General features: G+C 40.9%; 2 protein-coding genes across 4 annotated transcripts; both read right to left on the bottom strand.

Moving 5' to 3' along the window:
• Window positions 1–14: 14 nt before the first annotated feature.
• spata6l (spermatogenesis associated 6-like) lies at window positions 15–17,311 on the bottom strand. Its single transcript, XM_041965661.1, has 12 exons — window positions 17,260–17,311; window positions 15,406–15,543; window positions 14,755–14,803; window positions 10,159–10,200; window positions 9,871–9,995; window positions 8,983–9,075; window positions 8,087–8,311; window positions 3,773–3,872; window positions 3,458–3,504; window positions 2,747–2,868; window positions 2,336–2,429; window positions 15–80 (listed from the first exon to the last, which is right to left on the bottom strand). Exons 1-12 carry the CDS (start codon window positions 17,305–17,307, stop codon window positions 15–17), a joined length of 1,149 nt encoding a protein of 382 aa, XP_041821595.1. The 5' UTR covers window positions 17,308–17,311.
• On the bottom strand, window positions 16,680–22,757 carry trmt10a (tRNA methyltransferase 10A). 3 transcript variants are annotated; one of them, XM_041965058.1, is made up of 8 exons: window positions 22,616–22,757; window positions 22,298–22,476; window positions 21,021–21,189; window positions 20,864–20,935; window positions 20,713–20,787; window positions 19,641–19,790; window positions 19,445–19,550; window positions 16,680–19,112 (listed from the first exon to the last, which is right to left on the bottom strand). In XM_041965058.1, exons 2-8 carry the CDS (start codon window positions 22,474–22,476, stop codon window positions 18,925–18,927), a joined length of 939 nt encoding a protein of 312 aa, XP_041820992.1. In that variant the 5' UTR covers window positions 22,616–22,757; the 3' UTR covers window positions 16,680–18,924. The 3 variants fall into 3 exon arrangements, with proteins under 3 accessions (XP_041820992.1, XP_041820994.1, XP_041820995.1); XM_041965060.1 differs by having other exon boundaries at window positions 20,725–20,787; XM_041965061.1 differs by lacking the exon at window positions 20,713–20,787.
• Window positions 22,758–23,877: the final 1,120 nt, after the last annotated feature.

Genomic DNA, 23,877 nt, shown 5'->3' with positions numbered 1-23,877 from the left:
GCCTGGCCAGGTCATCATGGTGGACCTGGAGAGATGGACCTCCTGGCTAAAACCTTGTCAATCTCGGAGTGTGTGGCCCCCTAAAACACAACAACAGTCATATTTTCTTACATTGTTGTATCCTTAATCTGTGATCTTCGGTGCATTCCTGGAATTATTTATGCATTTAAGTAGCAAACTTGTGCTCAAACTCTCAGACAAGTTTGCCTTGAAAAAAACACTACAAAGGAGAAACTTGTGCATTATGTCAACATCAAAAGAAACCAGTATTTAAATCTCAAATGATAGTCCACAAAAGACCAGTCACTAATAAATGACAAGTAAAAAACTTGAGTGAGGGTTGAAATGATGTGTGATACAGTAGTTTACATGGGAAATTCCACATCATTAATTCCATCAGGACAAAGAGTTTTTATCTTTAACACAAACACTGTTTTCGCAAACTTAATCCAATGACTTCTACTCTGTTTCTTTCATTGGCTGTTTATTGCTATCAGTAAAACTCAACTCAACAGATGTTTGAAAACAAAAACCCAGCAAGAACTTGAAGGAAGGTTAATGTGACACATCTGTACAGGAAGCGTTGACAGCAGCTCAGCAGAAAACAAAAACAGACTAAACAACGGGGAGGCTTCTTGATGAAATATGTTAAGATATATTTCTGAAACAGGAAATAAAAAACTAAAGAAATCTCTCTAATCTAAGCAGGGGTGCATTTAACTTTTATTCAGTCAGGTACTCAGGTGAGTACCAGGAGATGGTGTCTGACACTCACCCCACACATAGCATGTCTTAAATAATGCAATCTTCCTTGTCGTCCTCCTCTGTGTTTCCTTCACTGTCTTCTGCTTCATCTTACTGCATGACAGATGATGAAGATGCACTCCCAGTCCCCGGTTGACCCTCCGATTAGCTGCCTACATCCACAGGTCGACAGCTGGCTTTGGGTCAAATGTCTCTGTGGTCACCTCTGACAGGTGACTGTGTGTCAGGACTGAGAGACGAATATGTGACAGACGAGATCTGGACTTGGTTTTTATTATGTGGAGAGGTGAGAATCCCCTCTCACATGCTGCAATGCTTAAAAGCAGCGTAAGAGGCAATTTAACCACCTTGCTGATGTTGGATTAATCTAGAGTTACTATTTGGAGTGAGGCATACACAGAGGACACTGTGAAGTATTTTCCTGCTTGCTTTAAGCACATTCCTACTCTCAGTGGAGTCTCTGTCAAGTTGCAAGGTGGGTTTTGTGATGTCCTCTGATCCATGAAAGAGGAGTCCCCAAAATTCAGTGAACTGCAACTTTCCGAATGTTTGTGCAATGATCTGCATTATCTGTGTTCCCCTTCACGTCAGTGTACCACTGACATTCACTCCTAGTTGCTTCAATAAAGCAAAATCCTCAGCATAGGCAGACACAGGGCGTGCGGGTTTAGTAAATGCTAGGAGAAAAACATTACACAGCCCTTGCCATTGTTCTTCACTCAACTTGTTTCGCCATGTAGCAAGTAGGTGACTGGACTCTTCAACTTGCTTGTTCGGAAAAGCTTGAGTCACATTTGTGTGGTCCTCACTCTTTTCCTGTTTCATTTTTACATTTCTTCCACCACGTTACGATCCGCTCATCATTAGCTTCAAGCCATGGCACATCCTGGGGCCACACAGAGAAACGTCTTTTCTACTGGTCGGGTTTGGTTTGATGTTTCTTTGTAGGTGTTGGAATGCCAAACCAGCAGCTTGATGTCTGTTGTTTTTTGGACATCTCACAGTAGGTTATTCATCGATTTGAATATGGTGACAAGAAAGGCGTGTAGACTAGAAATGTGTATTAATGACCAATGACAGTTGATGCCTATGTATATCTATTTATAACCCAGACCCAATTCAGGTGCTGTCTGGATCGCATAGGGGCATTTTGAACCCACTGACGCATTTTTTTATTTTTGTGACTCACAAGTACCTGCTGCGAATCAGTTACGTGCACCCCTGAATATAAGTCTGTTTCAAACAAAGGGCTGATTCCCTCTGCAGTTGGGATAAATTTATCTTGGTAATTAAAAATTAGACAGAAATATTTCTTTTTAAGGACAATAGGTTTTGACTTATTGACTATTTAGAAAACCACAGATGGCAACAGCCCACCAAAACAAGGAGTGGCCAGTAAGGGCAAAAGAAGCTAATATTCCTAACAGCTAACTATCCACAACTGCAATATTGCAACAACTGTAACAAAAGACATAAAATGGCCTGTATAAACAACAACAAGTCTAACACCAGACTGAGACACATACTGATGCCACGACATCCAACATAGACTCTATTATGCATTACTTACATAGACAAGTCGGCGTACAGCTTTTGGTGTTGTAAGGAGTCCCCGAACACGTTCATGGACCTCTTCCCATTCTCTGTGAGACCTGGACTGAGACCTGCACATTATACCAACAGTCAGGGAATTTCAGTTTGAGGGACATTTCATTATCATCTGCATCTTTGCAGTCAGATTGCAGCAAAGATTACAAAGATACTCTCAGTCCAAGATGTGTTTAGCTTATCTCAGTGTACGGACTTGAAAAACGGGGAAACTGCTATCTTCCAACAGCCCCACCACTAAAATCATTTTTAACTTGTGTGATAATTAGGAAAGCATTTAAAATGTGTAATTATTTTCATTTTTTTAAATTATCTTCTTTAATGAGATGCATGGATATACTATGAATGTCAATATTCTAGTAAAGGAAAGGACCTGCTGTGCTTGGTCTGTTCCCTATAAGACTGCCACAGTCTTGAAGGGTCAGGACCTTGGTGGTGGTCAAGGGGGTCATGTGTTTCTGAAGAGCTTGAATTGTCTTCTGATGTCCCTCCAACCTGCCAATTGAAGAAAAGAGGAGATACTTTCTATTGGTTACTTGCACTGTCAGATAGCCACCCTATTTATGCATGAGCACCTCTGGAGTTGGAGCTGGTCCCAAATGCAGTTATTAAAGGCTCATCAGTACGTTAGGTCTGTGGATACAGACATTACTAATAAAAGTCAGTCAATAAAAGTAAACTTCAATAAATTTGGGAGTCACAGGTTCCAATTCTGTATTTCAAAGTTCCAGGCCTTTAAGGAATAGTTCAACATGTTGGGAAACACGCTTGTCCACTTTCTTTCTGAGAGTGAGAATGTGGATATCAATGTATTGTCTGTGACTTTAAGTACAATTAATAAATACAATGTGTTAATTAGTGAGCTTTAGAGCTGTTTCCCACTTCTTCCACTCTTTGTGCTCAGCTAGGCTAACCATGTACTAACTCCAGGTCTGTACTTAACACACAGACATGAGTTTGGTATCGATCTATTGAAATATTGGACTATTCCTTTAATGCTTAGTACGCCTTAAATTAGGACTACATCTGATAAATCCCATGATTTTTGGTCTAAAAGGCCAAAGAGGAAGAAAATAGTTCCTACCAAACCATTGGATAAAGATTTTCTTCTGCCAGTTGGAGAATATCTCACTAAAACAGCAAAAAGATGGAAAAATGTTTTTGAGTCACAACAGATTAGTATTTCTTTGGTGATAGAAATCAAATGGTATGTAGGTTATTGTATAATAGATAAATTATAGTAGGTTTACATCATCAAACTTGAAATAGCTTGAAAAGCAAGTCAGGCCATGTCAGCAGAGCAGTATAACAATGATGGTACATGTTACAAGCTGATATTGTAAGCTGTTTTGTTGAAACCATGTTTGATAGCAAAGCAGCTTTATAGGAGGATTTCTACCTGCGGATGAAGACCTGGTCAAAGGCGAAGAGGAGTTGGTAAACACTGCAGAGCGCTGGGGTGAGGCAGATCGACTTGCTCCAGGCCACGAAGCCAACATCTATAGAGAAGAATGACACAGTGAGCAGGTCAAACTGCTATAGGATGTACACAAGGCCGGCTGTAGCTGTCTCAGCAAAAAAAACCCTTTTATTGTGATAACAAAATAAAAAAACTAATTATACACTGGATGTTCCAAACAGCATATACAAAATGTTTCCTGGAGTGGATGTATGTTATTAACGAGCATATAATAGTTATGATATGACAGGAATGGAGAGTAGCACTTCTTTTATTAGTCATATGCAACACCACCAACCAATCCCCAAATTTCCCCCGAGTTCACTGGTTTGAGGCTCAACCCAACTGTCAGAACTGAACTGAATTTACAAGTACTCTAACACAGCCCTGTTCGTTTCATTAAACTCACAGGTTTTGTATGGAGTTACTTTTGTGTCTTCATTATGCAATCAAACAGAACAGGTTTAAGAGCAAAACTTTCCACACTACAATCAAAACATTGTTTTGCAAGCAGAATTATCAACATTGCAGTTTTATTACAAGTAAAATAAATGTATTATCAATTAAAAATGTAGATTTTTTAATCAAAACAAGTTTTGTTTGCCAAACCAAATGTTTTGCTTGCTGTTGAGCTGCATCTCACGGATGCGAAAAGTTATATCAGAACTGGAGAGTATTTCTTTGAAAGAAGAGGCACAGGTAAACACATTTGCCACAAAATGTGCTAATGCCAAATTCAACAGGCCAACCAGCAAAATAAACAGTAAAGCAACATAAAAATGGCAAAACTTAGGGTTTTAAGTTTAAAGTCAGCATACTTGAGCTTCAGTTTTGACGCAAATCCTGCTTTGTATTGGCCCTCAAAGTAGTGCAAAGTAAAATGACTAGTGCACATACACTTGTGTTCAAAATAATAGCAGTCCCACATCACTAGCAAGATAAATCACTGTTTTTGTAGAAGGTTTAGTAAAGTTATAGAAAACAAACAGACCCAACAGGCATGATGTGCATGCTGCTGATTCTGTGAAATTGAATCATTAACTGAAAGGGACGTGTTCAAAAAAATAGCAGTGCTGAGTTCACTTAGTGAGGTCATTGATTCTGTGAAAAAAATAGGTGTTAAACAGGTGACCCTTATTTCAGGATCAAGGCAACTGACGCTGCATATGCTGGCTGTGCATTTGTCCTTGAAAAACAGAGTAAAATGGGTCGTTCAAGACACTGTTCAGAAGAAGAGCGTTCCTTGATTAAGAAAATAATAAAAGTGGGGAAAACGTACAAAGAAGTGCAGAAAATGATGGGCTGTTCAGCTAAAATGATATCAAACACTTTCAAATGGCTCGGAGAATGGATCGGAGAATAACCAAACTGGCAAAGGCTCAGCCAATGATCAGCTCCAGGAGGATCAAAGAAGATCCACATGTTGGCAATGCTGAAGAGGAAATGCCTTTGAAATGGGTGTTTCAACAAGACAATGACCCCAAACACACCAGCGAGGGGGCAAAATCATGGTTCCAGACAAACAGCATTCAAGTAATGGAGTGCCCAGCACAATCCCTGGACCTTAATCCCACAGAAAACTTGTGGGCTGACATAAAAAATGCTGTTCATGAGGCAAAACCAAGAAATACACGGTGCCAGAAGTTGGTCGACTCCATGCAGCACAGATGTGAAGCAGTTATCAGGAACCGTGGTTATGCAACTAAATATTAATTTAGGAATCTCAGAAAGGTTGAATCTTCAAGCATTTCTTATGTTATACAGTACATTTTTGAGTTTGCAAAGACAGATGTCAACATCATATTTCTTGACTTTCTGTAAAATATTATCATATTCAATTATTTTTTCAGTTTTCTTGCTTTGAAATAAAATGTGCAGTGTCCCCAATGCATTTGTGTTCATTAAAATATAATTTATTTGAAGAATTACGACGTTTACTCACCTTTTTAAACACACTGCTATTATTTTGAACACAGCTGAATATAGCAAATGTCAGTGTATGATGTTCTTGACATCAAGTCCATGGCTCATTTGAGAGTCCATGTGGAGACGATCATTGGGCGGGTCAAGGAAAAAAATGTTTGATACTGAAATTTCCTGTCCATCTCATGGAAAATTGGTTAAAGGTTACTGAACATGAAAACCTATTTGTCGTGATCAAACATTAAAATTATGAACATTACTTTATTCATCTGTATCTCATTACAAAATTACAGTGATTTAAGAATCACCAGACATACTGTACTTCTCAACATTCAGTTTATAGGCACCTATGTATGTAGGTAGAAAACAAAAAGGATCTGTTCTCGTTATAACTTTAAATCACTGTCTCTGTATATGCATTGAATCAGCATATCACCCTCCACACACACCACAAAGTCACACCACTGCATCCACTAGGACACTAAATTTCCACAAGGCAAAACTGGGGATTCTCAGATGACAACCTCATCTGGAGATAAGCCAAACCATGAAGTGTCAGGTTTAATTACAAACCCACAAGGAAAGCAGCTGACACTCTGATCTGGCAGTACTCCTGAATGGCATCTGCTTCCATTTCAAGGCCCATTTCATTGATGCTGTCTGATTGAACCCTCAGAAAATCCTGTCAGCCAGACATTCTGCAGAGCTCTATTTAGTATGGCATAGCTCCCCAAAGCGTGAGGAGGTAAGACTTGGTCTCCTTAGTCAATGCCAATCTGCAGAAGAGTTTGGCACCTTCTTTGCACCCTGTATTTTGTAAGCCTTCTCCCAGGTGACCTTATGACACTTAAGTGCAGCTGTTGCAAATATGCATGCAGATTGTAGTGTGCAGCCAGCCAGTGGTACCACCTCACTGGTGACACCTATGGTGCAGATTGCTGGTGCACAAACAGACACATAATTTCACATAATTACTCTCTCATCTCATGTCCATGTTGTCCAATATCTGGGTCTGTATACCATTATGTGCAATACCTGAGTGGATCTGAGAAGATCCAGACGTTATGCTGTGTGTGTGTGTGTGTGTGTGTGTGTGTGTGTGTGTGTGTGTGTGTGTGTGTGTGTGAAATGTTACTTGCAAATTTGCAACATGAGGATGAGAAAGTATGGCCAGGAAATAAAGTGAAAACCACAGGAGTCACAACAGACTCATCTCGGAGAGCACAGATGATAGCAAATTAGCTAGGCTAACGTTGCCAAAGTATAAGTATGAAAACACGTTGACATTTATATGTACAGGCATCTCAAAAATGCCATTGTCGATAGTCTAGGCAATGGCAAAAAACTGGTGCAGCTGCTGCGATACAAACTTGGAGTCAGTGGACTACAGTTATGCACAGAGCCAATACAGACGTGTCTTACATTTTCCTGCATAGGTCCCGCCCACAAGATATAGACCACTTACTTACAGCAAACAAAACTTGTGAATTTGCAAGCAAAAGTTTCTGATTCACATTCATAAATTTTAATCACAAATTTATTTTGCTTGAAATAAAACATTTTTGGTTACAGTGTCAATAGTTTTACTCTCAAATCTATTTTTTGGTTGAAATGTGGAGAGTTTTGCTCCTAATCTTTTTGATTGCATAATAAAGACACAAAATTAACTCCATACTTTTGCTGTTTCAGCCTAACTTTGATACTTCAGATAGAACAAGTGGCTGATGTTGGTTAATTTTAGATCATATTTGCAAACCCTAGACAGACCATTGTTTGTCTGATATTAGTCAAATGTCAGACTTTACAACTCTGCTTGTGCTACTGTTGAATCACATTTTAAACATTTGAATGGTTTTACCACAAACGGATAAACAAAAAGTAAATATAATAAACTTCATCAGTAGATATACTTGTTGTTTCCTGTTTCTACTCTTAATTCACTTACTGCAACGATGACATCTTTAAAGCAACTGACTCAAGAGAGTCTAGGGAAATGAAGGAAAATTCAATGTTATGTTGTAATTTCCACTTGTGGCCACAGTTACATAGTCTCATAGTCTTAGATATTTCTCACTGAAACTTCACATTTAAAATGTTTTACTCTAATACTTAAAAGTTTGCAAACCAGAAATATGCTTTTGATTAAATGTTGGTGATTTCAGTGTCACAAAGCTCACAAAGTTTGCCTATTGACCTCACTATTCTTGAACAGATTGTTCAATGTAGGATGAATAGGGGCCCAAAAAACAAAACCTTTGCACAGATTAATTTCATGCTTGCAGCATAATAAGCAGTAAGTAAGCAAAATAAAGATGTGTTTTTTGTGCTTACAGACTGGGTCTCATCAGGGCCAGGAGATGCAGGGTCCAGGCTGAGTCGGGCCAGGCGCTGGGTGTTTCCAGCTCTTTGAGGGGACAGGGATCGGGATCGGGAAATGCATGACGGTGGCCTGTGCCTTTCCCTGCATACCCTGCCAAGGTTTTGGTGTTGTTTCCTCTGAGGAGAAGAGGTCCTGGGTCTGCTGGACTGTTTCCTGTTCCTCTTTATCACTGGTCTCTGGAAACAAAAGTATGGATGTCTCAAAGTCTACAGCCTAAACATAAGAAGCTGGACTTTCTAGCGACCTATGTTAAACCATCTGCTGGCACCACAGGTGTTATGTTTGTTTCAAATATTATTTTTGAGTTGTGGATCAAAAGAGTTGTCCAATCATGCTTTCTGCAGATTGAGAGACTTGGAAGAGTTTTTTGGCACTCTGGACTCTTCCTTGCTTGGTCTTCCCTCACCAGTTCTTCTGCCTAGCATGGCTCAACCCAACGGCTCACGGCTCAGCCTCTGCTCTCCCCTGGCACAAAAATTGGCACAACTGTGGCACCCTGTAGAATGGTACATTCAGCTGAATGTACCACCAGAACCCCTCTTCTCACCCTGCGGGGCACCTACACCAGGAGGGTGAAGCTAAGAGCCCAAAATATCATGACAGACACTTCACACCCCAACAACGGACTGTTTGACTGACTGCTGAGTTCAGGCAGACACCTGTTGTTTGTTTCTGCCACTGTCACTTTGAAATGGTAACTAGTAAGATTTGCATGCATATATATATATATATATATATATATATATTCTTGCACAGTAACTGAGCATCCCCTTCATTTACTGCATGTTTTAATATGCACTGACATGATATATTATTATGTATTATATTAGCATAATATAATCCTTACTATGAGCACATTGGGGTAGATGTTGATCTCTGCATCAGCTGAGCACTCAATGATGGTTGTTTTGGTGGAAAACTCCAACCTGGGAGCGATACCCTGGGGGAAAAAAAGGACATATTTTTACCACACACACACACACACACACACACACATATATATATATATATATATATATATATGTATATATATATATATATATACATATATATATATATATATATATGTATATATATTCCCCCTGTCTGGTCCAGACAATGTGATAATGACTAGAAATCATCATGATTTGCTTAGTCACTTAATAAATGTCTGAAAAAGTATGTGCTAGTGATGTGTCCTTGTGAAAAGGCTAAATATATTTAATATTTAAGCCACATGCTGAAAATAGACATAAACAACGCCTTCTTTGGCCCCTCACCCCCTCCTTCCCCCGTGCGGCATAGTAGGCGAAGGGTTGAGGGCAGCGCTCTGTGTAGGAGCTGCACTGTGACTCCCCCCCCCCCCCCCCCCCCCCCCCACCCACATGTGCAGGTGTTAGAGTCTTGTTATAATGTCTTGAATATTGCTTTGTGCCGAGGTGTTTCTTCCCAATCCCACACTGTGTCCCCCCCAACGGGAGCACAGTCTGGGATTAGCTTTTTCTCCCCTCTCCCTCCCCTCCTGCTTTCATTTGTTTTTCATCTAAGTCAGTGAGGTGCCGCCCTGCTGCCTGCATCGTGGTCCTCCTGTCCCTGTCTTCTCATGTCAATAATTTGTACTGTTTTTTGTGCCTTTGTGTCTTCTGGGACGGGTTGTAACCGAATGAATTTCTCCATTGTGAGATTAATAAAGCCTAAAGTCTAAGTCAACACTATGGCACACTTTAAGGTAATGTGTCCAAGGGTTGAACCTTACTGGAAAGTGAGATGCTCGGGTCATCAGAACCTCTCGATCTACTCCAGAGAAGGAGGGAAGCAGTTTGGGCTCTGGGAATAAGAAACGTCGAGCATCTTCTTCAAAGCAGGCCAGAGTGTCCCCCACTGCAAACACAAACACACTTCTGTGTCACTCGGGCTGGAATCGTGTAAATGGACAACTAAAAGAAAGCTTGCACATTCTTTCCACAAACAGGAAAGAGAAATAAGGTTTAAGTCCAAGTGTCTGCAGTAAGTAAGTATGAAAATGAAAAATAAACAACCTCACCTGGAGGAATCAGCTGCACCAGTTCAATTCTGACTGTCTCATCTGAAGATAAAAGGTATCAAGGTGAGAAAGATCCATGGTAGTTTGTGTCAAGAACCCTATCACATGTGTTCTAAGTCCCTATAGAGATATTACAGGAATATTGCAGGCTTTAATGCAGTATTGTTTAATCAGGGCTCCCAGGAAAACTGAGGTTGTGGTGCTTGCAGTTTGGCTTGTATCCTAGGTTAATGTGGCCAATGTCAGTATATGAAGTCCCATTATCTGTAGCAGAGAGAATGGAAAGGCTAGTTAGCTCTTATATTAGAAAATGGTTGGGTGCTCCCAGGTGCTTAAGCAATGTAGCTTTGTATGGGAAAGGAATGCTTCAGCTGCCAGTATCCAGTCTAACAGAGGAGTTTAAATGCACTAAGGTTAGGACAGAACTTTTATTATCTGGGAGTATGGACATGTTAGTTAGCAATGTGGTTCCGAATCCTTCTGGGGGGAGGAAATGGAACCCAAGGGCAGCAGTGCAGGAGGCAGAGGCAGCTCTTAGGCATGCAGAAATAGTAGGAAATGTTCAATTTGGCCGGGGAGGCTTGGGGCTTGGCCCAGGCAAACCAGTGTGGAATAAAGCAGGTCTAAAGGAGAAAAGAAAGCTTGTAGTGGAACAGGTGCGTAGGCAGGAGGAGTTGTTAAGAGGGGCAAAAGCAGTTGGTCAAGCCAAACAGAGACAATGGTTGAATTGGGAAGGTGTTGAGAAGAGGAAACTTAGTTGGAGGGACCTGTGGAATATGGAGGAAGGCCGTATTAAATTTCTGATAGGGGCGACATACGATGTGTTGCCAACCCCGCAGAACCTAAGTCTCTGGGTACAGGGCGATCAATCGTGCCCACTCTGCTCAGGTACAGCAAGTTTAAAGCACATTTTGTCAGGTTGTAGAATTAGCTTATCACAAGGCCGGTATACATGGCGGCATAATCAGGTGCTGAGAAGCTTAGCCGCAGGCATTGAGGAGAGAAGGAAGCAGGTGAATACTGGAAGTTCTAGAAAGGAGAGGTTAGATGTGCAGTTTGTTCGAGAGGGGGAGAAAAATAGAGCTGCTAAGTCAGGGAGAAAGCAGGTAGGTGGCTGCCTGGTAGGGGCTGATGATTGGCAAATGCAGGTCGACTTGGGAGGAAAGCTAGTTGTGCCCCAGGAAATAGTTTATAGTAATCTGAGGCCGGACATTGTCTTATGGTCCATGAGTAAAAAGACTGTGTATTTTATTGAGTTAACAGTCCCTTGGGAAAATTCAGTGGAGGCAGCTTATGAAAGGAAGAAGACTAAGTATGCAGATTTAAAGACAGAATCTGAGCAGAGGGGATGGAAGACCAGGGTCTGTCCGGTTGAAGTGGGGTGTAGAGGTTTTGTTGCAGGGTCAGCTGTTTCACTGTTGAGGGAGCTGGGAGTGCATGGGCAAAATTTAAGAAAGACAGTGAGGGAGACGTCAGATGAGGCTGCTAGGTCTAGTCAGTGGATATGGATCAGGAGAAATAATAGTAGTTGGGGGGTGAAATAGGGACGGTGGGGGGGGGGGGGGGGCAGAGGACATGCATGCCTAACCCGGCAAGAGAAGAGGTTAAAGTCTGAACAAGACACCTCTCCTCTGCTCTGCTTTCCCCGCCCCATCTTCTCGCTCTGCCAATAGGAAGAGAACCAGGAAGTTTAGATAAGGTGGGGGTGTGGCCAGCTAGAGTCTCTCTTTGGGACCATGCGGCCTGTTCAGGTGAGTTTGCGTGGTAAGATACAGAGTTGGCTTGTTTTTTTGATCTTTTTGGTTGTTTTCCTGTTTTGTTTGCTTCTTGAAGGAAATGTTAGGGTTTGTTTTCCTGCTCTGTTTGCTTTTTGAAGGAAATGGTAGGGTTTGCTGCTTCTTGAAGGAAATGTTAGAAGAGGCTGTTAAATCTAGTCTGTGGTTTAGGCCTCCACCTTCAGCACCCTCTAAATTTTCCACCCCCTACCCGAACAAGGGTCTGTATCCAATCCCTACTTCCATCTTTTGACTCTACCTCTTTATTTTCTATCCCCTACCCGAACCAGGGTTTGTATTCCCACCCCGCTTTTTCTTGGTGCAGTTGGTGAGAGGCAGGGGTAGATGATGGTAGTGTGGCAATCGGCAGTTACATGTGGCATCTAGGCCTGTGGTAGCATTGTAGCAGCTAACAATAGCTAAAGCGGTGAGAGTATGATAGTATCTTAGCAGTTAGTATTGGTAGCTAGCAATTAACATTAACAGTATAGGTGAATCTAGCTTTATTGTCTTCTTCTGTTCCTCTTAGCAGGTAGCGGGTAGCACGTAACATTAGCTAAATGGTAGCATCGGAACTGTATTGTCTTCTTCTGTTCTTCCTAGCGGTTAGCATTAGCATTAGCAATAGTTAAATGGTAGCATCGGTACTGGCCACTACCTGGAGCATCTCTGGGTCAGTTGAACGTGGCAGTGCTGTTTGGATTGTGTAGGAGCAGTGTGAACTGGCACTAGGGGGGGTGACTCTGGGACGCCGGAGTTCACTGCCTAACCTCCTGGAGGTGTAGTGGGACTAAGTAGGCGAAACACTGTTGAAGGGAGGTTTCCACCTGATGACCCCCAGAGACGTGCTAGGAATCACTGCTCTTTGGCAGGTATAGAGGCAGATTAGAGCTCCAAGGTTCTTCACTGTTGTAGTGTAGTAGTTATTGTAGTGTATTGTAGCGGTTAGCATTAGCATTAGCAATAGTTAAATGGTAGCATCGGTACTGGCCACTACCTGGAGCATCTCTGGGTCAGTTGAACGTGGCGGTGCTGTTTGGATTGTGTAGGAGCAGTGTGAACTGGCACTAGGGGGGGTGACTCTGGGACGCTGGAGTTCACTGCCTAACCTTCTGGAGGTGTAGTGGGACTAAGTAGGCGAAACACTGTTGAAGGGAGGTTTCCACCTGATGACCCCCAGAGACGTGTTAGGAATCACTGCTCTTTGGCAGGTATAGAGGCAGATTAGAGCTCCAAGGTTCTTCACTGAGAATGAATCCTCTTTTTGAGCACAAGTATCTTGTGTTTAAATTAACTAATATCGCTTGTCATGTTACTGACAGAGCCACCTAAGGACACTTAACACAGATTTAACTGCGCAGGAGACACATTTCCTCATTACTAGGATAATGGAACAAGTCATTGTGACCTTAAATTTCACTCCAGGACCTCAGCTAAATATGACATGTTTGTTTGAAGGCTTTCAGTAAACTGATGACATTCATGATATCAACAGCTCAGATGGTTGGTAGAGGAACAACCCACATAGCTCAGTGGAAGGAGTCAGAGTCCATTTTCACGGAGGTCGCTCAGTTGTTTTCACATGACCAAAGTTAACACTTCACAGGTTCACTTTGAAGCAGAGGCCTGCAAGCGTGTCAGGACCCAATGGGCTCTGCCATTTTTTTTTTTTTTTAATAGACAGGGCTTGGGTCTGACTTAATATCTCTCCTTTCATTGAGCCCATACACATGCAGAGCACACACACTCTCTCTCTCTCTCTCTCTCTCTCTCACACACACACACACACACAAGTTTTATTGATTATATCAGAAATATTATCCATACATATCTCATTCAGGTGCATTAAATGTGGAGCATGGAGAGTTTCTTAAAGTTTCAGGAAAGCTGCATTTTATGAGAGTTTCGATTTGATTACCACAATGAGCCAGCTGGTCATGTCCAGTGCAGTAGCCTGTGTGGTTTTTTATGTGTATCAGAGACAGTGCGTCAGAGACAGGAAGTGATATTGGTGCCAATCTAGCTAGGGCTGGAGTTTGTGGCCAATGCAGGGATCTAGTTTGAAGTGAGGATGAAGTCATTCAAGCCTCACAACAGAAAGTCAATAACCTATGTTATCAGTTAAATATAAAAAAGATTTTTGGTGAACACATCCATACAAGTGTCTTGTATGGATGTGTTCTTTTGAAATAATAAAATGCAATTCATGTTGCTCGTAGCCTAAAGAAATAGTCTTTGATAGACAATACACACATACATTTTAGTTAACTATTGTGTGCATGAACTGTCCTTATTAATGGAGATTTTCTTCAAGTCAGGTTTTGGACATAATCAAAATGAAACCTCAGAGGCTATTTGCAACATTATAAGATGAGAGGCCCACAGTGCCAATAGTTTTTGCTGGCTCTTATATTTGGTATGTTACAGCACGGCATTGTGGGTCACTTGTAAAAGATGGCAGGGTGGTGTCAGACACTGTTTTTAAATAAAAGAGGATTTGAAACAGATTCTGTGAATTTGATGTTGCTTTGTTGGGACACTGTATGGTCATACATAACTGTGACATAAACATAAAACACCCTTTTGACCAAGTTTTTTGCTGACTTATTCAAAACATTACACATATTCCTTCACGAGTATGCCTTCGCAGTATAATTTATGCAAATACAATTCTGAGAAAAATTTGGGATTAAATGGGTTTCAGACTGTATAAGAAAAAAGTAGGAACAGGAGTATGACACCACATCATTATATTAACTAATACAACATGTATCTGCCACAGAAAGCATGACTGTTTACAACCAAATATTAAGCAACTTACACTCAAGCATCACAGCGATGTCTCCAGGGTCAACTGCATGCCTGAAAATCTAAACAGAAACAAAATATGAATGGGCTTTTTTTTATTATTCAACCTTCTTTTGTAGGGTTCAAGCCCCAAAGGGACAGAACCTTATTGTGCTTGTGCCACTTTAATTAGACATTTTTTTCTGTCGCATAAGCTCAAATGGCTGTGAGCCAGAATGAGCTAGAAACATGAAACCCAGCCAAATAACTTAAAATAATGTGCAAGTGCTTCCCAAGAAATATGATCCCAATCAGCCAGATAGTGCCGCTCACTGTGACTGATTGACTTGAAATTGGACACACAAATCCAGCACAATGTGCAAAAAAGTGCACTTGTTGGATTTTGACTGTATAAACATCAAAATGGGTTTACAGCATTGCAGGACGGAGATACACATTTCTATTATAAATGAGCAAGATTGGTCAAAAAACACGGCGACCATCAACCAAAAAAGGTTGCAAGGGCAGGGCTTAGCAGGAAAATAACTGAATCAAATAAATACCTTTTAAAAAAGCAACAACACATTTCATGTTCTACACATCAGCCACTTTTCTCATTCAGATTATTCAAACTTCACTTCATTTAACTGCCTTTCTCCCGCATTGCCCATAAGTAAAGACGTACTTTTTCATAGGTCATCTTCTCATGAAACAGCAGAGGAAAGAAGGCAGGGAGACATTCAGACTGACGGTACTGGCCCATGAAGCACACGCTAAGGTAGACATCATGCTTGGCTGGCAGATGAACTCCAGGGCAAGAAACCTGATAACAGAGGAGGAACATATATGAGTTCAATTAAATGGGGTTATAAGTAAAATCTGTGCTGTGCCTGAGATATTTTCTGCTGGTTTCTATTGAAGGGAGCAAACGTCCCATATTACTTTATGACGCTTTAAGGAACACTCCATTACTGAGGGCCATATTTCTCACTTAATTGAGTTAGATTAGCAATTTCTTCTGCTTCTAGTTACCCCTTCATTAATATGTTCATTTCCCTATGAAGTGGCTTTAAGACTAGAAAAATCTAATCATTGGTCCACACTGTGTGATAGAGTCATGTATATTCTGTTTCAGACAAACTAGCTCCACATTGCAAAAGGCTGCTCCTTTATTTCCATGTCCTCTACCTGGATCATCAACTAGTAAGGACTAAAACATCATGGAGACAGTGGTATGACTGCAGAGCTGGTCAAGTGAGAATTAAAATAGTGTGAAGTGACACCATGTTTTTATTCTTCCCAGTTCTTCTGGGTGCTGCTTGGCATTTAACTATAATTTCACTCAGAAATATTCTCATTTAGTCTCATTCAAGCTTTCAAATGAGGACATGCACACTATTTTGATAATTGAAGTTTTCGAGATAACTGTCTACAGAGAGTCTAGAGTGAAGGATGCCATCACCAGAGTGAGGATCTGTGGTGTTTTTAAAACTGCTCTCAGTTCCAGTGTTTTATTTTTTCATATATAACGCATTAAAATACCACTGCAAGCCCCATTTATTTCAAAATGTAAACATCTAACCCCCAGGATTTAATTCTGAGGCACTACACCATAATTGATGGACAGTGGGCCCAAGCTTGATCCTTGTTATGGCCAACTTTCCTTTTTGTTAGACAAATTCTGGCATCAAAGTGCTGTTTAGCACACCTTCATGCTCTCACAAGACTAAATCAGCTCACACTGGTGAATAGTGTCTGGCTAATTAGACCCTTTGGCTCTTTGATACAATGATGATGATATAACATTATGACACCACTGAATGATCATATTGGGTAAAAATGCAGCTGGGTATCACAAGCACACAAGGCAAAGCCAGGATCACATCATTTTCATTCAACTAGAAAACTTTTTATTTATTACCATAAGGGTTCGTAGAAATGTGAAACAAATGTGCCTTAATATACTTAATAGACTCAATTAATCCCCAGCTGGGGATGTATTAATGTTAAAGCTGATGCAGAAGAGCTAACAATGCAGTCATGGCGTGGAAGTGTGAAACAGCACAAAACAGACTGAAGTGTCAGTCTCCCAGGTTTCAGTGAACGTTACGCCATAAAGCTGAATGTCCAGCTTTTATGGAAAATGTTCCAACAAATTCATCCTATTATTGAATTACAGCTGAATTAAATATCGTAGTTTCATGCACAACATACACTGTAGGTTAAGCAGCAACGTTACTGCGTAGACCCACTTGTTGGTAAGGAAGAGAAACCCAGTCTCAACGTTGTAATCTAGCTAATTGGTATCTTTAGTGCATTAGCTAACGCTAAGTAGCATGCAGAATTACTAACACATTAGCTACAATAATGAAGAAGCGTAAAGTCTAACGTGTCTCTGTCGGTAGGTAAGGAAAAAATGAAAAGACCAAGACTAAGGTGTAGTTAGACTGTTGTTTGGTGTGCCGTCCTGTGCTAACAGAGCCCAGTGTTCATGCGGGGGCAGGTTAACAATTAAAGGAGAGAAGAGAGAAAATCTTACCGCTCTGAAGTTTATTTCAACGACCACTTTAAGTGCTTTCCGGGACATTTGCTTTTTCTATTACAGGTGACAACCCGGACTAGCTAAAACTTCAAGTAAATAAAGCCTAATATTGTCCAGTGTAGCGTCACGTTACCTTGTTACCATGGATACTACAACTTCCGGGGTAGCTGCTAGACCAACCAGGGCTGTCCAGGACAGTGTTAAGGCACAGGCATGTTAAACTACTATGGGGCCCTTGCCATGGACCCCTAAGTACTGATGTTTCAGTTATGCAGGGTGTAAGCACAATATCAACTGAAACAATCAAAAGGCTTAAACATAGATTCTTTTCTCTGGCCCTTCTGTGAGACACATTGGTTACCTTGGAGCCAAAATTACACTTTCTGCATCCGCTCGGGTCTGCGTGATGGAAATTCAGACACGGTACATGTAGGCTCCTTGCAGACATCCACGTACCCTCAATTTGCTGCGAGGCACAGCCACTGTGCTAAAAGACACGGATTATGTCTGTGCATGTGTAGTTGTTGCCTACAAACAAACTACAATGCATCCATGGTGTCCACAGCCGTCCATTTGGAAGTATTTTCAGGTCTTTCTGCCCTCATCATTTCAGGTCATGTCGCACTTTAATGTTGCATACAGTATTACCAAACAAACATGGGATTCTTCTGGGCCCGGAAACAGAATGCAGGAATAACTTCCAGCTTCTTCTACTCCACTTTTGACTCATTACATGTTACTATGTTAGCACCCGGTCTAGCTCAGGAGCCTCAATCTCCTTTTATCATGAACACATCAAGCTTTGGCCTCGCCTGTATCGCACATATTGTCCCTGGGTCCAATTCAGACCACATCTATATCACCTTTACCTTTAATATATGCATGTTCATACACTATGACGCAGACAAACTAGGTCCATATCTACATATCTCCTGCAGCCCTGCTTCTACAATCCAGTGTAGAAATGTTCCCTTTGAGCTCTTTACATTATCTCTGCTGGCTCACGCTGTACTAGTCATTCAGTTTTGACTTCCATTTCATAATTTGTTCCATCATTTTAATGTCATTTTTTTGGTTATAATTTCCTCTTTAGTATTTAACTAGGAATTCACTGTCTCCTAATAGCATATAGCAATAATACAAGTTCTCCTTGAACTTTCATTTAGGGTGACATTCTCCCAAATTAAGACGCAATTGCAAATTCCTTGATATTTCCCCAACTTCTTTGTGACTCGATTCCCAAAGTTTTTAAGCTATTCCAAGGATTCCAGGGTCAGTGACAATAATACGTTGACATTACCCGGTTTCTTTCTATTTTTTTAAATGAGTCCATTTGGCACAGGCCTGACAGCTTTAGCTTTAAACAATACAAAAAAAACAATGAAGTATAAATCATTTCCTTCAGTGTAATAACTGTATATTCTGTCAAAATATGTAGCAAAACTGAAGTTTCATATTCCTATTAATGTTCAACTAAGCTAGTACCCATTACAGGAGGCACAAAGTAAAACGTTCAATAAATAGCTGTTTTTAAAAGAAATTTTGAAAGAAAGTGATACCTTGTAAACCCAAACATCTCTCTTTCAAGCACAGCCTTAACATAAATATATCCAGACATCAGATGCCTGAACTTTGTCTCAAGTTGTCCTTTTGAACTAAGATTTAGACCCGTTTGTCAGGTTGGTCTGATGTGTCGGGGTCAGAGTCAGAGTCTGAATCTTCCTCCTCTTTTTCCTGAATAGTTGTTCCGTCCTGGTCGACGGCCACCGCTCCTTTCCTTTGAGGCAGGACGGTGAAGAAGGCCTCCTGCCAGGTGCCCTTCTCCAGGTATGCCAGGATAATCTCAAACACTGCAGGAGGGACAAAAGCAAACTTATCAAACCAAATATAGGCAGTGGGAGTAAAAGAGTCAAAGCAGGAATTAAAGCAGCCCCACATATTATAGTACTATATTCTAAGGAAATATTAGATAACAATATTTCTGCATAACATTACACCATTTAGATGTTTGCAGTTGAAATAGTAAACTAACTTGTACAATCAACACAAAGGTTATATTTATGCATTAATTATAGTGTTTTCCATCAATTTGCTTCACTTTTTACATGAGAAAAGCCTATAGGAGGACACTTCTGCTAACATTAGCCTGATATAGCAACATAGGTGTGACACTAGTCCTTACCATGGTTGACTGCAAGAACCTTCCGACTGTTCATCTTAACAAAACTGCTCAGAGGAAGCTGGGCGTGATCGATCCCCAGCTCCTTCGCCCTCTCAAAGGTGATCCCCTGCAAACAAAAGCCAGATAGAGAAGTGAAGAGCAGTTCAAATCAGTAAGCCCATCCGGCATGGCGCTGCAGCTGTGACGTCAGACACACCTTATGATGGTTGTGGTCCACCAGGCCTCCGATCACATAGGCCTTTTTTTGGTCCAGCTCTTCCAGCACGTTGGGAGAGTCTGACGTCAGGTACACCAGCTCCTCCTTAGCCACAACTTCACTGTAGTGCTCCGTTTTAATGCTGATGTCCTGCACACACCAGCAGCATGTACACGTGCACACACAGTTACGCAACTCTGCATAGACAAACTGTACAGAGGTACTACACAAGAGTTAAAAAGAACATTTATGTGAGTAAACGCAGTTGTTTTCTCATTGCAGGGATCACCACAGTCTAAAAGATGTTGCATATATAATAGTCCATAAACAAAGAATTAACTCGAAAAAGTCAGATTAGCCACACACATCAATGTTTTGAAACAACTGAAACAAAACCAAATATTAGCTGCCAAAATGTGAGAATATGACGATGCTAAATGTGAGAGAAAACTGAATATCTTTGGTTTTAGACAGACAGATCTGATAAAATTAACTATCTAAAGTTTTCATCTTGGGCTCGAGAAAATTATGATTTTTTTTCAGTATTTCCTGATATTCTATAGAATTGATCAATTGAGAAAATAAGATGCTGATTAATCAATAATAATAACTGTCATTATCTGCAGCCTTTAATTCATTTTTGAATGTTAATGCCCAAATTACTGTAAAAAAATGTTTAAAAAAACAGATTGAAGATGAGGGGAGTTCTTGTGTAAAAGTCCACCAAAATCTACACATCAAAGTGTCTCCAGGTGTTGAGGAGTACTACTGCAAATATGAAAAGGCTCCGGAGGGATTTGTGTGAAGCCTGATAAATGCCCTCAAGTGATGTCACTTGAGTCAGCGTCAGTTTGGGCTGAAGACAATTTAAAAAAATGACAAATGAAATAAAAAGTCTGGGGGTGTGGGGTTAGAAAGTGAGCTCAGCAAACCTCTGTAGCCCACCCCTCGTCTCTGCTGCAGGCCAGAGGCTCGAGAGAGCAGGTGTGGAATTGCCAACTATGGCAACTAGAAAATTACTTGGTTGTAAAAACTGAAATCTGTGGGAAGCATCATTCAGGATCCTGTTAACCTTCCAGTTTACCCATCCTTTGTCCTTCTCATCCATGCTCTGCTTCAGCTGTCCTCCCAGGCTTGTCAGATAAAACTGGAGAAGTGAGAGGAGTGGTTATACATCAGACAGGAATGTCTCAACCGTTTCATGTCAGTCAGGAGCCACTGACCTGCACTGGATGCAAGGCTCGTCTGTTCTCAGCATAGCACCGCTGGATCTGTTTGTGAAGTTTCCGGGCATCCTGAAGACATGACGAGGTTGTCAGTTAGGAGAGTCATTACCTCAGGTTCTATCTCAGTATAGATGGCGTTCCCAGAGCTCTTTACCTTGATCAGCATGAGGTTGTCGAAGCTGCAGTCCACCACCAGCCTCAGTGAGCTGGGCGTCACTTCTCTGCGTGAACGTTTCCTGACATTCTGGCCCTCCCCTCCCTCCTCCTCCTGATGATTTTGCCTGTCCAGCCGACGCTGCTGCTTCCTCTCCTTTCGTCTCTGCCTGCAGCAGAAAGCACAGCACAGATACTGCACACGTGGGCAATGATACGACACCATGCGGTGGACTCCCGTGTTGTAGTCATCTAAAAAATTAGGACACACCTGCACACCAAGTATCCAGCCAGCAGAAGACCAATTTTGGTCATATTATGGTGTGATGTGTGCAAGGAACATAAGTACACTGGGTGTTCATAATCCTGTACACATGATTTGTATGCAGCGTAACAGGCAAAGCAAACATTGGGTCACAAAAAAGACATAGCATTTTCAGTTATGACAGCGCACCACATTATTAACAACATTTCAGGTGCACTAATTTTAAGTTTTATTTCCAAATAAAGTGGTTTATATGTTCAGCAAATGGAGGTGCAAATAAGAGCAATAAATTACAACAGTGCAAACCATAAAAAGTAAAAATAAAAGTAAAATAAAATAATGTATTCTTTAAGGAAAAAAAAATAGAAAGTCATTTTGCTTGCAGTAGTGGATCTGGAGTAGTAGTGTATTGATGATTTTAGATGTTCCCAGATCTCAACAATTACGTTGTTGAACACATTGTGTTCAACGACCCAATAGCTGGAGCTGTAAAAACAAAGCTCTCATACTCATTAGTGCTGATTGTTGATGCATCTGTGTGCATGTGCATGTAACAGGAAATATTTCCAAAAGCACTAAAGATACATTACGTCAACTAATTGAGGCAGTAAGACCAGCATGTGCCTGAGATGGTCCATGCTTTAACTAGAACAAGACAGGCTGGAGGAGCCAGTCTTTATTTGTTTGATGCTTGCAAAGGATAAATCACAGATGAAGTGCAAACTTATGTACTGACTATTAACTTATTTTGCCTGCATGGAGTTCAAGCATCAGTGACATACTGATTTCCAGTTTCTTAACCTTAAGCTATAGACAATATAAGCAACACAACCTTAACCTGACAAGTGGTTGAATGGAGTTTGCCATAAGAGGGCACTGGAGCTACCATTGAAAATGGCACTTTACTCAATTAATGAGGACAAACAGCAAACAAATAGACTGTTATCACCCATCTGTATGAATGAATGAATTACTGACAGTAGTGGTGACAGTCTTTAATAGAGCTTACGTACTTTCGGAGCTCCCTCTCCTCTTCCCATTTCTGCTGCTTCAGAAGCTTCTTCCTTTGCCTTTTGGACAGAGTTTGGTTTTCTGCTGCAGCTTCTCCATTACTGCTCACTGTCTTGGGATTATCTGTGTTACCATTCTCCTGCTGGGCGGAGGCTTCACTTTTCACACTATCATCAGCCATCTGTGAAGAGCAGAGATGACTGAAGTCTGCTTGCTAATGCTGCTGTGTCAACTAGCTTTTGGTATTAGCTTGGTGGCTGTTCTTTGCTGAAAGCTAACTGGCAACATTTAATAGCCAGAGTCAGAGTTCTTCAACTTACAATTTCAGGAGGAACGTAATCTTTTAAAACATCTTCATTGCTTTGTTATCCCAGCGCAGACAGTCAGACAAACCAAGAAACTAAACTAAACAAGGACAGTTTTTCAATGTAGCCACACAGTTCCACATGTATATTATGTTGGCGCATGTATGACGCCATTGAACCGCGCCAGATGCATTCAAATGCTATCGGAACGCGTTTCGTTTTGCGAAACGACCATGGACGTTTTCGTTTCTAAAATCAACGTTATGATACAGCATTTTTTTTTTTTTTGCACACCCATGGCACGGATGTATCATACACAGGGCAGATGATAACAGACAGCATGACAGCCAAATTGTCAAGATGTGACGTTCTTGTATAGATAATAGACAACCTATGTCAACAGATGTACGGATTGAATAGTGTTAATGTAAGAGTCCCATTTCACTTGGGTTGAATTAAAAAAAATAACAAAAGAAGACATTTCCATTCTTAGTAGCAGTAGTGCAGAAAACCCTGTTTATTAACTTACTTGTGACCACAATTGCTTTGAATGAACGACAAAAGAACAGAGTTCTGGAAAAAGAGAAACGCAGAGCACCTGAAGGCCGCAACAGATGAGGAAGGCAGATGATGACTTAATTTTCACTGCCTTCACATGGCGGTTCTAGAACTGCGCTAAAATTGCTTTTAAGTGAAAATAATTGTAAACAATGAAATAAGTAGCTAATAGACATATGACATATTGCGTATAATGTGAATAATGTGGTTTAATATTGTTGTTAAATCCTTTATGAAATGCTGCCATGCATCAGTTTTACAGTACCATAAGCCTAACAAAGGTCCTTCTTGACCTTGATAATAGTAGCTTGACAAACCCAACTCCTGCTTTCAGCTGTATCACATGGTCTTCATCAGCAGATTGAGTTTACTCATCTATCAAAGAGATGGATCTGGTGACACACAAACTAGCAGGCTTGTTCATGTTGACTTCTTACTTAAGTTCTAACTTAACTTAATGTAGCGCTAACTGAAATTCATTCTTGACTTTTGCAACTGTAGTTCGAAAAAACAATACTACCTTGGGGTCAACTTACTTGCTTTTTCCACATGACGCCGTTTAAAGCTTCTGGCAAAGCTAGTAAATGGAACTTGAGCTGGGATTGTTTTGTCAAACTACATATTTCATCACTGGCTGTTGAAGACATTGCTGAATTTCTATTATTGTAACACACTGTAACAAAGATACATGCAGTCGCTGGAAAGTAGAATTATAAGCA

Source organism: Chelmon rostratus, chromosome 23, assembly GCF_017976325.1.
Source record: "Chelmon rostratus isolate fCheRos1 chromosome 23, fCheRos1.pri, whole genome shotgun sequence".
Classification (NCBI taxonomy): Eukaryota; Metazoa; Chordata; class Actinopteri; order Chaetodontiformes; family Chaetodontidae; genus Chelmon; species Chelmon rostratus.
Note: the sequence above shows the minus strand (reverse complement) of the source record. Positions and strands in the feature narration are given on the sequence as shown.

What these genes read in the sequence shown, in the direction of transcription:
- spata6l (XM_041965661.1), bottom strand. Translation starts at nt 17,307, where the DNA reads ATGTCCCGGAAAGCACTTAAAGTGGTCGTTGAAATAAACTTCAGAGCG. An exon ending in GCCCTGATGAGACCCAGTCT is followed by an intron (nt 3,873 to 8,086) that starts GTAAGCACAAAA and finishes TCTTCTCTATAG; the next exon opens with ATGTTGGCTTCGTGGCCTGG. An exon ending in CTGTACGCCGACTTGTCTAT is followed by an intron (nt 81 to 2,335) that starts GTAAGTAATGCA and finishes GTTGTGTTTTAG; the next exon opens with GGGGCCACACACTCCGAGAT.
- trmt10a (XM_041965058.1), bottom strand. Translation starts at nt 22,476, where the DNA reads ATGGCTGATGATAGTGTGAAAAGTGAAGCCTCCGCCCAGCAGGAGAAT. An exon ending in ACAACCTCATGCTGATCAAG is followed by an intron (nt 20,936 to 21,020) that starts GTAAAGAGCTCT and finishes TCATGTCTTCAG; the next exon opens with GATGCCCGGAAACTTCACAA. An exon ending in AAGGATGGGTAAACTGGAAG is followed by an intron (nt 19,791 to 20,712) that starts GTTAACAGGATC and finishes TGGTGTGTGCAG; the next exon opens with GACATCAGCATTAAAACGGA.